The sequence below is a fragment of the Scyliorhinus torazame genome, chromosome 15 (assembly GCF_047496885.1).
Source record: "Scyliorhinus torazame isolate Kashiwa2021f chromosome 15, sScyTor2.1, whole genome shotgun sequence".
NCBI lineage: Eukaryota > Metazoa > Chordata > Chondrichthyes > Carcharhiniformes > Scyliorhinidae > Scyliorhinus > Scyliorhinus torazame.
Genome location: NC_092721.1, coordinates 184,989,306 through 185,005,648, shown reverse-complemented (window position 1 = coordinate 185,005,648; position 16,343 = coordinate 184,989,306). Strand labels below are relative to the sequence as shown.

Here is a 16,343-nt window from a genome sequence, read left to right as displayed (position 1 = left end):
GTTTTTATGTTCCCAGTTAGCTTACTTGCATATTGTATTCTCCTCTTAATAATCAATCCCTTGGTCCGCCTTTGCTGAATTTTAAACTGGTCCCAATCCTTAGGTCTGTTGTTTTTTCTTGCTAATTTGTATGCTTCATTTTTTAATCTAATTCAATTGCTGATTTCCTTTCTAAACTATGGTTTGGCTCAGTTCTCTTTCTACTCTTGCGCCAAATAGGAATAAACAACTTTTGGAGTTCACCTATTTGTTTCTTTAATGACTGCCATTGCCTGTCCACTGTCCTTCCTTTCAGTAATGTTCCTCAGTCTATCATAGTCAGTTCATGCCTCATACCATCACAGCTACCTTTATTGAGATTCAGGACCATGGTCTCAGAATCAATTGCCACACTATCCACCTTGATAAAAATTCTATCATATTATGGTCTCTCATCCCCAAGGGTTCTCTCACAACTAGATTGCCAAGTAACCCTTTCTCATTGCACAATACCCAGTCACAGATGGCCTGTTCCTCTGTTGGTTCCTCAATGGATTGGTCCAGAAAACCATCTTGTATGCACTCCAGAAATTCCTCTCCTTTTGTACAGTGACTAATTTGACACACCCAATCTGTATGCAGAACTAGATGTCGTCAGATGATGAATGAAAATGATTATTTTCATAGCACTGGTTAGCATTGCTACCGTACAGCACCAGGGATTCCGGCCTCGGGTGACTGTCTTTACAGAGTTTGCACGTTCTCCCTGTGTCTGCATGGATTTCTTCCGGGTGCTCCGGTTTCCTCCCACAGACCAAAGATGTGCACGTTAGGTGGATTGGGCATGCTAAAAATTACCCTTCATGTCCAAAGATGTGCAGGTTAGGTGGATTGGCTATGATTAATGCACGGGGTTACGGGGATAGGACTGGGTAGTGGGTCTCAATGTACAGTGCTATTTGGAGGATTGGTGCAGAATCAAAGGGCTGATTGGCCTCCTGCACTGTAGGGATTTTATGAATTTTCCTGTTTTGAAATATAATCTTGTTAACTTGAAAAATAATGACCATGTCGGCATTTAGCACCTCCCATTATATTGTACATTGCCTGTGACAAATTAACAAGCCAGCTCTGATTTGGCCTGACTAAACTCTAATCTCGTACTATCTTTCGTTCTAATAGACAAATTTGCTTTGAAAACCTCTGTGGTACAAAATAAGTGGACAGGATATTTTTCTTTTACTTCTTCGTTCAATGCTGCTATCACTACGACAATCTATTTCACTTCCACAGCTTCGCTCCTGAATCCGCTCAACAGTTGCTGAAACTCTTATTTATATCTTTGTGACCTCTCAACTTGACTGTTCCAATGCACTCCTGGCTGGTCTCCCACATTCCTTCCCCCCCCATAAATATAAGGTCATCCAAAATTCTGCTGCCCATGCCTTAAACCCACCTTTAGGAAAGGAAATCTGCCATCCTTACCTGGTTTGGCCGAGGACTCTGTGACTCTAGACACACAGCAGTGTGGTTGACTCTTAACTGCCCCTCAAGGGCAATTGGGGATGGGCAATAAATGTTGGCACAGCCTGCGATGCCCACATCCCATGAACGAATGAAAAAACTCCCACCAAGATCCATTTATCTGTTACCGTTATGTTCAGGGATTTGTATTGATTCCAGGTCGAGCAACATCTTGATCTTAAAATTCTCTCATCACCGTTTTCAAATCTTCCATAACCTCACTCCTCTCTATCTCTGTGCTCTCCTCCAACCCTATAACTCTCTGAGTCATCTGCACTCTTCAGCATCCCAGATTTTAATTACTCTATCATTGGTGGGCGTCCGTTCAGCTGCCTAGACCCTAAGTTCTGGAATACCCTTCTGAAATCTCCCTGTCTTTCTACCTCACTTTCCTCCTTTAAGACTCACTTTAAACCCATATGCCTTTTTGTGGCTTGGTGGCATTTTTTCCAACGCTCCTGTGAAGTGCCTTGGAACGTTTTATTACATTAAAGGTGCTGTACAAATGTAAGTTGTTGTTGTGACTTTTCCATTCTTAACTACCAGAAGGCACTTCACTATATTGAACAGCACATTCAAACTATGCAGTATTGTATATGCTATTTGCATGTGTGATTTATCAAGTGTCCAATTTTGTAATATTTTTATTTACGATGCCGTATCATGTCAGTGTATCTCGCATCTTTTGAAGTGCAGTGAACTACAAGGTATATGTTCTGTGTAAACCATTTGGATGTAAAAGCTTATTATGTTTGCTGTTGGAAATGCATTTAATTGAAATTCAACTTTGGCATATCAAGTCCGAACGCCATTGTAATTGTGTATTTGGGGGGCAAACTGGGGTGCTCAGTATGTCTGGTGATCTGTCACAGATGGCAGTCATCTCCTGGAGGTGATTACCATGTGAAATTGGAAGGAATTTTCCAGCATATTTTCCTGAAGCTTCAGTTTTTCTTCTGCTGTTTTTGTCTTCCTGAGGATTTTAGCATTAATAATAGATAGCTAGAGTGCAGATCTGATTACAGTACAGATGGAGGTCCGTATATATTTTTTGTGTGTTCGTATTAGTAGGACGTTTGAACTATGCACTTCCCTGCTAAACTATGCTGGTTTAACTATGCAGTGAAATGTACTTCACTGGAGCATTAGTTATTCCTCTGTATTTACTCATGACAAAACGTAATATATGTCCTTATTCAAACAGCGTAAGTTTCTTCATGCTCCTTTAACCGCAGAGGTAGAATAATGGAAGTCACCAAAATTTAAAAGTCCTACTCTAAGTTTAATGCTGGTGCATCAGCAGATTTAAACAATTGTTTTTTTTAAAATATATTTTATTAAAGTTTTTCAATCACAATTTTTTTCCCCCTTACAAATCAAAAAAGAGAAATTTAAAGTACAAGTAACATGATAACTACAATCTAACATTGAGTAACTAACTAACATGGTAAACTAACCAAATAACATAAAATGAAACTCCCCCCCTCTCCCTCCCAGAACCCGAACATCTTACCCCCCACCCCCCGGGTTGCTGCTGCTGGGCATCTATCTTCCCTCTAACGTTCCGCTAGGTAGTCGAGGAACAGTTGCCACCGCCTGGTGAACCCTTGAGCCGATCCTCTCAGCGCAAGCTTAATCTGCTCCAGTTTTATGAACCCCGCCATATCGTTTATCCAGGCCTCCAGTCCGGGGGGTTTCGCTTCCTTCCACATGAGTAAAATCCTACGCCGGGCTACTAGGGACGCAAAGGCCACGACATCGGCCTCTTTCGCCTCCTGCACTCCCGGCTCATCCGCAACTCCAAATAAAGCTAACCCCCAGCCTGATTTGACTCGGACCTTCACCACCTTCGAGATCACTCCCGTCACTCCCCTCCAATACCCCTCCAGTGCCGGGCATAACCAAAACATATGTGTGTGGTTTGCCGGGCTTCCGCCGCACCTTCCACACTTGTCCTCCACTCCGAAGAACCTGCTCAACCTTGCTCCCGTGATGTGTGCTCTATGCAGCACCTTAAATTGGATCAGGCTAAGCCTGGCACACGAGGAAGAGGAATTTACCCTGCTTAGGGCATCAGCCCACAAACCCTCCTCAATCTCCTCCCCGAGCTCCTCTTCCCATTTTCTTTTCAGTTCGCCCACCAGCTCCTCCCCCTCTTCTCTCATCTCCCGGTATATCTCTGACACCTTGCCCTCCCCGACCCACACTCCCGAAAGCACTCTATCCTGGATCCCCTGTGTCGGGAGCAGCGGAAATTCCCTCACCTGCATATACCTAAAGAAATTTTCCCGGGGCAGCTTATACTTTTCCTCCAACGCTCCCAAGCTCGCAAACATCCTGTCTATAAATAAGTCTCCCACTCTCCTGATTCCCAACTGGTACCAGCTCTGGAATCCTCCATCCAGCCTCCCTGGGGCAAACCTATGGTTGTTCCTAATTGGGGACCCCACCAAGGCTCCCAACACACCTCTCTGTCGCCTCCATTGCCCCCAGATACTTAATGTTGCCGCCACCACTGGGTTCGTGGTAAATTTTTTTGGTGAGAGCCGTCACCAGCGCTTCTAGACTCGTCCCTTTACAGGACATCACCTCTAGTCTTTTCCACGCCGCTCCCTCTCCCTCTATCATCCATTTACGAATCATCGCCACATTGGCGGCCCAGTAGTAGTCGCCCAAATTCGGCAGCGCCAGTCCCCCTCTGTCTCTACTACGTTGTAACAACCCCCTCCTTACCCTCGGGACCTTCCCTGCCCACACAAAGCTCGTGATGCTCCTATCTATTTTTTAAAAAAAGGCCTTAGTGATCAGTATAGGGAGACACTGGAACACAAATAGGAACCTCGGGAGGACCATCATCTTAATTGCCTGCACTCTGCCCGCCAGTGACAGCGGCTGCATGTCCCACCTTTTGAAATCCTCTTCCATTTGTTCCACCAGTCGTGTCAGATTAAGTCTGTGTAAGGTTCCCCAGCCCCTGGCTACCTGAATCCCCAGGTATCGAAAGTTTCTTTCCACTCTCCTTGGCGGTAGGCCATCTATCCCTCTACTCTGGTCCCCAGGGTGTATCACAAAAAGTTCACTCTTTCCCATGTTAAGCCTATATCCCGAGAAATCTCCGAACTCCCTCAATATCTGCATGACCTCTGTCATCCCCCCCACTGGGTCCGTCACATACAGCAGTAGGTCATCCGCGTAGAGTGACACTCGGTATTCCTCTCCCCCTCTAATCACCCCTCTCCATTTTCTGGAGTCTCTCAGCGCTATGGCCAGTGGTTCAATTGCCAACGCGAACAGTAATGGGGACAGCGGGCATCCCTGTCTTGTTCCCCTGTATAGTCGAAAATACTCCGACCTTTGCCGACCCGTGACCACACTTGCCGTTGGGGCCCCATAGAGGAGTTTGACCCAGCTAACAAACCCGTCCCCGAACCCGAACCTCCTCAGCACCTCCCATAGATACTCCCACTCCACCCTATCAAATGCCTTCTCTGCATCCATTGCCGCCACTATCTCATTATCACCCCTAATAGCCGTCGCACGTTGACATTTAGTTGTCTCCCCTTTACGAATCCTGTCTGGTCTTCGTGCACCACCCCGGGACACAATCATCTATCCTCGTTGCCAGCACTTTTGCTAGCAACTTGGCGTCCACATTTAGCAGTGAGATAGGCCTATAGGACCCGCACTGCAGCGGATCTTTATCCCGCTTTAAAATTAGCGATATCGTCGCCTCCGACATTGTCGGGGGTAGGGTCCCCCCTTCTCTGGCCTCGTTAAAAGTCCTTACCAACAGCGGGGCCAGCAAGTCCACATATTTTCTATAAAATTCCACCGGGAACCCATCTGGTCCCGGGGCCTTCCCTGCCTGCATGTTCCCCAGCCCCTTGGTAACCTCGTCCACCCCAATTGGTGCCCCCAGGCCTTCCACCTCCTGCTCCTCCACCCTCGGGAACCTTAATTGGTCCAAAAACTGCCGCATCTCCTCTTTTCCCTCCGGGGGTTGGGACCTATAAAGTCTTTCGTAAAAGGTCTTAAACACCTCGTTTATCTTCCCTGCTCTCCGCACCGTAGCTCCCTTTTCATCTCTAATTCCCCCTATCTCCCTCGCCGCTTGATTTAAACAATTGTGACCAGCAAATATGGTGATTGAGGTTGTGTGCTTCCTCCAAATAGTGAGCTAAATTGTTTTTTCTTTTTTTTTTTTGCAGAATTGCTTGAGAGCAGTTTTGGAACAGATTGCCGCATACGGACAAGTTGTGTTTAGACTACAGAAGTTCATGGATGAAGTTATTGGATACAGCTCTGAAAGTTGCCCACCTGGAACCTTACCCATGTGTAAAAAGTTTACTGAGCCCCCCTTTCGAACGTATCAGTCTTTTGTGTGGGCCCTGCATAAATATTTTGTAAACTTCAAGGAAGAACTTGTCAGCATTGAAAAGTGCATGATAACTAAAGGTATTCAAAATGTTGCATGTTTAAAACACTTCCCTTGTTAGCTTTTTCGCAAATAATTTTTCTGGTTGCAATTATCATCCACCATCCATTCTAACATACATTCAGTCTCAAAATTGGAGCAACAGCAGGAGATTCCCATTAGCCCAATAGATGTCCCTCAGAATTGATGCAGGAGCAGAGAAAAACTTAGACAAATTGTACTTCAGTACCATGATGAACATGACCGAATTTCCTCAGCCGAATGCAAGCATCATCAACCGAATGCAAACATCATCAACCTTGCTTCGGTGGGTTCTCACGCTACTTTGTACAAGTTGCAGAGTTCCAGGGAATTAAATTTTCATAACGTCAAGCTCTGGGAGTAAGAAATTAGACTGAAGCTTTGGCACTGGCATTCTGGCAACTCCATTATTGTTATTGCTGCTTCAGATGCAGCTAACAAAGTTAGAAAGTAATGTATTTTCCTTCCCTCATAATGCTCTGCCACTTACGTGATATTTCATCTGGTAAACTGCCTTGCAATATCTCTGTTACTTATATAGTATTCACTTATAGGTCATTGCCAGACAATCAATAGCTCTGTTGCTTTCTAGAGCTTATTCACTGATTTTGATGATTATTCCTGAAGCTCTGGTTGGTTTAATATATCTTTCATGATTTGAAATCTGAATGCCTTAGTTTGCATGTTGGTTCCAATAGTGTACTGAGGAGTGCGGGAATTATTCTAAAGTGATTTGTGAAAGAATAAGGATAGTTGTTGGATAGCTGCTCTTAAAGGGCTCCTCATCTCGGCTGTTTAGCTAATGCAAAGGAGGTGGGCAGCAGCAAAAAATATTAATCACTGTTTAAAATTTACATTTTCTCCATGTTCCCCTTCTCGTGATTGAAGGTTTGGATTCCTGTGGCATTTATACACTTGCCCTACCTGAGGGAACTGTTGTTTTATCAGTGAAGATTTCAGCACGGTCAGCCCATGATGCTCAGTGGCCAGTTGCTTTTGAATCAGCTGGGTTGGGCTGTGCATAATGGTTTTCAGCATTCAAACAGGAGCTTTAAAGTCATTTGTCCTGTGCAAATATGCATTACTTACATCATTTTAGTGGGTATTAAAATAATTTGTCAGGGGTTTCTATATCTTATTCTTCGCATTGTTTAAGGTTTTCTGAAAGCACTGCAAGTAAGAATTTATCTCTTGGTAGAGTTTAGTTCGCAAGCTTCCTCATTATTTGCTGATAGTAAAGGGCTGTATAATTATTTATTACAGTTCTGTCGCTTACTGACTACTTATTATTTTACTTTTTAAGATGAGACGGTAACCTTAGCAGCAGTACTTGAGAAGCTGGCTCCTCGATTGTCTCAACTTAAGATACTTCACAAAGTATTCAGTACAGGAATAGCAGAGGTTCCACCTGATACTCCAAATGTAATCAGGGCTTCTCATCTGTTGAATACTCTGTACAAGGCTATTATTGAATATGACAGTGTTGGAGAAGCTGCTGAGCAGACGGTGAGTGCATCTTTTATCACATCAATGCTAAGAAGCAAAATTCAGTGCGTGGGGCTGGGGTGTTACGTGGAAACCCATTTTTGTTAATACTATTAAAAGATTAAATGTTCATGTAATTTTGCTTTTTTTGTCCCTTTTTTCGTACAATTTTCTCTTTGTTTTGAAATGGTGGAGGCAGGTTGGGGATGATCTTTCGAAAACAGTAGCTCTCATCAACAAGTTGATTTTCTGCAATTGCAAGCAATGTTCCCCCTAAGCTGTGCAGTTAGTTCTGGCGCAGATTGCACACAAGTGACCCCTATAAGTTACCAAATGTATGTGATTGTGCAACAGAATTTAAATGGCCCACTCACTTTGCTGTGTACTTCAAAAATATTTTAGAGGATAGCGCTTAGAAAGCAGGTTATCTGAATTCCCATCTGTCCTCATCCACAGAGATGCATTTTTAAAAGAGTTCATGTGATGGTTATCAGAAGTAGCTGATTCCATAAACAACTCACGGCACCATTTATTTTCCTGTCTGACCCCTCATTTCTGATAGGAATACCTTATGTACCACACTAGCATCAGGAAACCTTTTTAAAATTTGAGTGCCATTTTATACATCTTGGAGAGTGTCTTTCTGAAATGTAATGAAATTGGGGATCAGTTGGAACTGGTGCTTTTCTGTCCAAGTGATTTTTGCTATCTCTGGAATTCCCTCCCTAAACCTTTCTGCCTCTAAACCACTCTCTTTTCTTTTAAAACACTCCTTAAAACCTCCCTTTTTGGACAACATTCTGGTCATGTGTTCCAGTCTCCCCTTAAGTGACTCAATGGTTGTGCTCCTGGGCAGAACTTTGGAAAGTTTTATTACATTAAAGGCATAATAAAAACATAAATTGTTTAAAAATCTCAAAACACAATTTATGATGGTTACTTCCAAAAAAAACATTTGAGATATGTTAATGAAATTGAATGCTTGAGGCAGATCTGAAAATGATATATTTTTGTGTCAGAACAGCTGAAAGATCAACACAGATTCACACCTATGCATTCCAGTTTCAGTTGAGGCAGTGAGCAGTAGCAAGGTACTATACCCTAATGTTAGTAAAGTTAAATCTAAGGCTGAGTTTATCAATGGTCACTCATGGACAAATGGCAGGGTGACCAGTATGCCTGATTGTTTGGCAGAAATTATAGGGAAGATGGTGATATTAAATTGTGGCATTTAATGGTAAAACTCATCAAATAAAGAGTTTTGAACCTTGACCAAATGGCTTGGAGGATGAGAATAACTGAGAAGAGAAAAGGTGATTTTAATTTTGACAGGAATAGTAATAGGGCTGTGGGACTAAACTGTGAGGCTAACCTTTTAAAATCTTTAGCTTTAACCATCTCCCACTCTTTATCTCTCTTTGCAGGTATCACTTCTCTTTTCTTTATGGGTAGAAACTGTAAGGCCATATCTCGAAATTGTGGATGAGTGGATAGTACACGGAAACCTGTCTGACCCTGCAAAAGAATTCATTATTCAAAGGTACTATAATCACAAAATTATGAACTGTGTTTGACTACTTGGTTTTGTTTACTTTGGCATCCAAGTTAATGTCCACAGCAAGGAATTACCCCTTTAAATAGGCTGAAAAATGTATCCAGAATTGCCACTTTTGATGCTCTCCATAGTTCCATCCCCTCCGCCGCCCTTCTTTCTGAAAGTGCACGTTAGAACCAGGTGCAAAGAGGTTTGAGATGCATTTTACTACCTCCAGCAACTGAACAGTTGTCAAAGCAATTGTGACTGATTATCAGTGGAAATGAATAATGTCTATTTGGCCAAGATATTTGAAGGTGACTGTCTCTTGTCAAATTATATTTCGATCAGGATTCAATGTTTTCTGGAGGTGGTCAGAAAATTGGCAAGAGGAAAGACATTGAATTATTATTTTAAAATAAAAGCTGATTTAGAAGATTGATGAATGCATATGGTTAAAAAGGTTAATGTGCAGTCAAAACATAAAGATTAGTTTTGTACGTATAATTACAGCCACCAAATGATTTTGAATAAAATAGACCTCTTTCCTTTTTCCTTTCTCCTCGTGTGCTTCGTGATCTTGGGCAGTTTCAGTTTTGTTCACTTCCTGGTTTCCACCACCACTGAATTGGCCGACACGGCCTGCAACTGATTTTCAGCAACCCACAGCATTTATTACGTAAATTGCACAAGATTTAGCAGTTGTGTGCCCCACAAGTCATTGCTGCTCCCAGTTTTGGTCACCGAGCATGTATAGATTATTTTCGTGCAAACACACCATATTGTTGAAATTTGTTGATGATGGATGGGCACAAAAGTAGAGGCTTTGGTGTGAGGAGAATGGGAAAAGATATAGACAGGATAGTAAAACAGCCAGACAGAGGTGGCTAATGTGATTTAATGTGTGGAATTGGAAAGTAATGTATTTTGAGAAGAAGAACGAGGAATAGCAATAAGTTGAAGAGAGTGAGGGAACAACGGTACCGAGGTGTTCAAATATCTAATTCCCAGGAGATAGAAGCATCTGGACGAGTTTAAAAAAAATAAAAGGCCATAGCACTTTGGGTTTTATAAATAAAGTAATTAGTAAAATAGGAATGATAAATGTGTACGTGGCAATTATTAGGCTCATGTTAGGTGTGCAATTGAAACACCCTGCTTTAGAAAGGGCTTTAAAACCCTAAAGAGCTTGTGCTGTCAATCCCAGAAAATGGGAACTATAGAAACTTGAGAGAGTTGCACTGTTAGAAAAAGCTAACTTTAAAGAAGAAAATTTGAAGAATTTTGATGGAGTGAATATAGAAAGATTATTATTTCCGTCAAAAAGTAATGATGACAGAAAATGTCTCTTAAGATGAGATGTTGGAGCCTGGAATGATTCCAGGGAGAACCTAGGTGAGAATCATTACAACTTTTTAAGGAAAAATTGAACAAGTATTTGAAGCAGAGGAAGCTACATGGAAATGATGAGACAAAAAGTTACGGGTTGTTCTAGAAAAGAGCCAGTGCAAACTAGCTAGGTTGGAAGGTCTCATTTTTTGTAATAACTTTTCCAATTGAAGTTTCAAATCATCAGAATGCCATTTCAGAATGTGACATTTGGCCAGATAATGAAGGTCCTTCTGGCGGGGGCATCAAAAATGTTCAGCAGTACTACAACCAACTGCAGAGTATTAGGCCTATACATATTGAAGGATGGTGGTATAATAATCAGAGATAAATAGATAGAGCAAATGTTTTGCCTCCTAGTATTTGCCGATAGTGAGGGTTCATGTACAGCAGGTTCAAATAATATTGCAGGAAACCTATTTAACTTAAATATTACAGCAATCATAGATGCTATAAAGTGGCAGTGAAGCACTGGAATTCTTCCATGCAAGATGCCAGGCCTTTGTTTTTTTCCAATCTATTCATATTGTTGTTTTGCATGCTAGGAACAATAATGTCCCAGTGAATCACAGGGATTTCTGGCATTCCACTTGCACATTGTACAGTGTATCTGAAAAGACTGGGATTGCTGAAAATATAAGTGATGGTGCAGGCAGCAGTTGCAACATCGATCAAGAAAGTTCCAGTAAACAACACACAATGGTCTCCTTCCTGAAACCAGTGCTCAAGCAGATTATTATGGCTGGCAAGTCAATGCAGCTGCTTCAGAACCTGGAAAGCAAAGACAACCCAGGCCTTCTGATGCAAAATGCTCACCGAGGTAAGGAATTTGGCTGCATTGATTTAACAGTAATTATCTGAATATATTTTCTGGCCTAGGTTTCATTTAGAGTCAGTTGGAGAACCTGTGAAATGCAAATTTTAAAATCAATTACATATTGCATTAACCATTATTGTAATAGTGGGCAGGATTCTCCGCAATCGGCGCGACGTCCGCCGACCGGCGCCAAAAACGTCGCGAATCAGTCCGGCATCGAGCCGCCCCAAAGGTGCGGAATTCTCCGCATCTCGAGGGGCCGAGCCCTCACCTTGAGGGGCTAGGCCCGTGCCGGAGTGATTTCCGCCCCCCCCCCCGGCTGGCGGGAAAGGCCTTTGGCGCTGTTGCTCTTTTTAGCCTTAGTTTTATTACCTCTGATTATGTCACCTTTGCTCACGAGTCGCCAGGTATCTTTCTGATACCGCCACGTGGTTCAAGCTCTAGTTATGATTAATAAGTCAGCACACCGCTTAGTAAGATTGAAATCAACGGTCATTTATTATATACAACAATTAATGCTTACACAATAATCCTACTATCTATATCGAAACCTACCACTACTGGCCAATACTTAACTTTAGGAAGGGCCCACCAGGTCAGGGAAACAAATGGCTTATCGAATCGGATCTGGCCCGCGGGATTCAAAAGGCTGATACGGGTCGATGGCTAGGAGTCTTTATCGGGTAGCGATCGCTGGAGTCAAACCTGCAGTTTCTGGTCGATGTTCTTGCGAAGGTCGCGAGCACGAGAAGAAGGGAGAGAGAGAGAGAGAGATCTGAACTTGGCCCCTCACTTTATAGGGCCCAGGGGCTTCCCGCCTCTCGGGGCGGCCCTTGAACCTGAGTCCCAAGTGATTGGACTTGTTCCCAATCACTGGGTTCGATATGCTCCAATAATGGGGCGATTCCTCGATCGGGGGGTGGTCGTTCACCTGTCTTTGTTTCGGCCACTGCAGGCGCCGACAGGTCTGGCCCGGCATTCAATTGCTAATATGTTGCAATAGTTCCCGGGGATAGCCGATTAAACTGCAGATGTCTGGGTTGATGTGCTGCTAATAGTCTTGAGTATCGATCTGGGCCGACTTCCCCAGAGCCGAATACGCTATTCTGTCTGCAGCTGTCCGTTTGTGTCCTGTTGGCTGCTTTTCCCATCAGCCTTTTCGTTTGCCATTTTAAATCGCGTTTTTGCCAAATGAATAGGGACTCAGCCATTTTAGGTGGCGACAGCGCCCCACCAGCTGGCACAGAAATGACTTTGCCGTGCGACGCATGCGCGGGAGCGTCGGCGGCCGCTCACGGCATCCCCGCGCATGTGCAGTGGAGGGGGTCTCTTCTGCCTCCACCATAGTGAAGACCATGGCGAAGGCGGAAGGAAAAGAGTGCCCCCACGGCACAGGCCCGCCCATGGATCGGTAGGCCCCGATCGCGGGCCAGGCCATCGTGGGGGCACCCCCCGGGGCCAGATCTCCCCGCGCCCCCCCCAGGACCCCGGAGCCCACCCGCGCTGCCTTGTCCCGCCTTTCAAAAGGTGGTTCAATCCACGCCGGCTGGCATGAGTTGACAGTGGCGGGACTTCGGCCCATCGCGGACCGGAGAATCGCCGGGGGTGGGCCTGCCGACCGGCGCGATTTCCGCCGACCGGCGCGGCGCGATTCCCGCCCCCGCTGAATCTCTGGTGGCAGAGAATTCGGGACACGGCGGGGGCGGGATTCACGCCAGCACTCGGCGATTCTCCGACCCGGTGGGGGGGTCGGAGAATCGCGCCCAGTGTCTTTTCACAAATTTTAGAAAATAAACTTCTTTATTGAAGTTTTAGCGACTGCATATCATTTTCTTTGGAGATCTCCAAGTACAGAAACAATTAATATTTTTTAAAAACCTCTGTTGTAATATGCAACTCTACCTTTTGCTTGACCTAAAATTAAACAACTTACGTGGCTTCTTAAAACATGAACGTAGGGGAAAGATAATTGACTTGTAAGCTTTTAAATGGTTGTAGTGTGTCAAATTCTTAGGGGGAAAAAGGGCTTTCACAACCTCAGGATATCCCAAAGCACTTTACAGGCAGTGATGCACTTTTGAAGTGTAGTCACTGTTGTCAAAGATGAATATGCTAACACTGAGCCATGGCTGACACAAAGCGTTACCAGATACTCCCACCCTTGAGGTATTTGATGCAGTGCTGTTTCTGCTTTTAAGAGTGATGTGTGTTTATTCTACTGCTCAAACAGAGAACTGAAATTATTGTACTGTCCTGTCTATTACTAATTTGTTACTTTAACAGTTCAAGTTATTCTTCTCTTTCCAAGTTAGATTAATAAGAACCCTTCTGATTCAAATACAATTGTGTATCCTTAAGCATCAATTTATTCTTCTGGTGCCAATTCGTAAAACTTATTCTTGGACAGATCTTTCCGCCTCAGCTATGTTGTTTTACTCCTACTTGGCTGTTTGCCTCACACCAGATAACATTTATTAATGATTGTGGGGGAGGAAATTGTTATTGTGAATAGTGCACAAACCACCTAGTTTTTGTGTTCTGCAAGATAATGCAGTGCTAATTAGGATGCTGACCGTCAGCAATTTTGTTCTTCTGCCATCATTATGCATCAGTTCAATACTTTGTCAGCTGCTAAGCATCATCACTTTGCACTAAACATGATAAAAACTACCCTTTGTGCAAGATGAAAATGTAAAAGTTTTATTTTGTTATATCAATTTAGAGTACCCAATTATATTTTCTCCCAATTACGGGGAAATTTACTGTGGCCAATCCACCTAACCTGCACATTTTTGGGTTGTGGGGGTGAAATCCACGCAGTCACGGGGAGAATGTGCAACTCCACACAGACCGTAACCTGGGGCTGGGATCAAACCCAGGTCCTCAGTGCCGTAGGCAGTAGTGCTAACCACTACATCGGGCTGTTTAGCACAGGGCTAAATCGCTGGCTTTGAAAGCAGACCAAGGCAGGCCAGCAGCATGGTTCAATTCCCGTAACAGCCTCCCCGAACAGGCGCCGGAATGTGGCGACTAGGGGCTTTTCACAGTAACTTAATTTGAAGTCTACTTGTGACAATGAGCGATTTTCATCACCATGCCGCCCTGAAAATGTAAAAGTTTTTAAATAATTAATTGAATAAAGTTGTACAGTTGAGAATATCCAGTATTACCTAGGTGGATCCACTAATCAGTTCATGCAAATACTATTGTTTGACTTGCAGTGATAGAATTCTTGTCTTGAATCGGAAGATCTTGAGTTCAGGTTCCATTCCAGACTGCCGTGGCGAGAGGAGAGTTGCAGTTACTGATTACTGGGTTGACATCCAGCAGCAGACTTTTGTCTGATGGGAACTGAATGCTCCACTATTGTAGCCCTAGACAACAGGATTTCAGAGTTTCTGGGGGCGATTCTCCGAGCCCCGCGCCGGGCCGGAGATTCAGAGCAACCGTGCCACGATGCTTCGAAGACGGCGTGCAATTCTCCGAGGTGCGGAGAATCGGCGCCATTTGCGCCGGTGCGGTTGGCGGGGCGACAGCCCCGGGCCGCTGGAATCGGCGAAGTCACCGATTCTCTGGCCTGGATGGGCCGAGCGGGTGCTCCGACACGACAGAGTCCTGCCGGCGCCGTTCACCCCTAGTCGCTGCCGGCGGGAACTCTGCGGGAACGGTCGGGAGGCAGCCTGTGGGGGTGGGGATGAGGGCTCCCTCACAGGGGGGGCCTCCGATGGTGTCTGGCCCACGATCGGGGCCCACCGATCGGCAGGCCGGCCTCTCTGTCAGCGGACCTCCTTTCCTCCATCGGCAATGTTATATCCCTGCGCCATTTTTGTGCGGGACGACCTGGGGGAGGACGGCCACTGCGCATGCGCTAGTTGGCGCCTGCCCAACTGTGCATGCGTGGGACCCAAGGCGTCGAGGCCCTGCCCCTGCAAATCGCGCCATGCCCCTGTCGACCCCACGGAGGCCCCAGAATGGGGTCTGGGAACGGGCGCTGACGCTGGAGTAAAACACTCTGGTTTTTACTCCGGCGTGGCACTTAGACTCCCGTTGGGAGAATCCCGCCCGCTGTATCTGTAATTAAGATAGCTTAGTTTCTGTAATGTGTATCTGATCCACAATGCCAGTTTCATGCTGAAAGCCAGAAATTTATCCCTGTGTACTAAACTGTAATGTGTAATTAATTAGTTTAAACTGTGGTCTTTTATTATTCTGTGTACTTCAGTTAAAATGCCCTACTGCAAAAATATAACTATTGCATCAATGTCAGATTATTCGCTTGTTCATAATTTAATAAATTCACTTCTTGGCATTATAAACCTAAGTTAGAAGTCTTACAACACCAGGTTAAAGTCCAACAGATTTGTTTCGAATCACTAGCTTTCGGCGCTCTGCTCCTTCCTCAGGTGAATGAAGGGGTAGGTTCCAGAAACAAATAAATAGACAAAGTCAAAGATGCAAGACGATACTTTGAATGCGAGTCTTTGCAGGTAATTAAGTCTTTACAGATCCAAACGGAGCAACTGGAGAGAGGGATAATCACAGATTAAAGAGGTGTGAATTGTCTCAAGGCAGAACAGTTGGTAGGATTTCAGAAGCCCAGGCCAGATGGTGGAGGGTGAATGTAATGCGACATGAATCCAAGGTCCCGGTTAAGGCCGTACTCATGTGTGCGGAACTTGGCTATAGGTTTCTGCTTGGCGATTCTGCGTTGTCGCGCGTCCTGAAGGCCACCTTGAGGAACGCTTACCCGAAGATCAGAGGCTGAATGCCCTTGACTGCTGAAGTGTTCCCCGACTGGAAGGGAACATTCCTGCCTGTCGATTGTCGCGCGATGTCCGCTCATCCGTTGTCGCAGCGTCTGCATGGTCTCACCAATGTACCACGCTTGGGGACATCCCTTCCTGCAACATATGAGGTAGACAATGTTGGCCGAGTCGCACGAGTATGTACCATGTTCTCGCGTGTAATGGTGGTACCCATGTCGATGATCTGGCACGTCTTGCAGAGATTGCCATGGAAGGGTTCTGTGGTGTTGTGGTCACTGTTCTGAAGACTGGGTAGTTTGCTGCAAACAATGGTTTGTTTGAGGTTGCGCGGTTCTTTGAAGGCAAGTAGTGGGGGTGTGGGGATGACCTTGGAAAGATGTTTGTCATCTTCGA

At 44.7% G+C, this 16,343-nt stretch overlaps 1 protein-coding gene across 3 annotated transcripts in view; it reads left to right on the top strand.

Moving 5' to 3' along the window:
- The window catches only part of tubgcp5 (tubulin gamma complex component 5), a 94,659-nt gene that overhangs the window by 38,368 nt on the left and 39,948 nt on the right, over nt 1–16,343 (top strand). For all 3 annotated transcript variants that reach the window (XR_011935233.1, XM_072477255.1, XM_072477254.1), the window contains exons 10-13: nt 5,712–5,958; nt 7,263–7,465; nt 8,869–8,984; nt 10,913–11,187. Coding sequence is in view for 2 of the 3 variants with exons in the window: in XM_072477255.1 (XP_072333356.1) it covers nt 5,712–5,958; nt 7,263–7,465; nt 8,869–8,984; nt 10,913–11,187 (841 nt within the window). In the remaining variant the exon portion in view is untranslated. The remainder of the gene's footprint in view (nt 1–5,711; nt 5,959–7,262; nt 7,466–8,868; nt 8,985–10,912; nt 11,188–16,343) is intronic.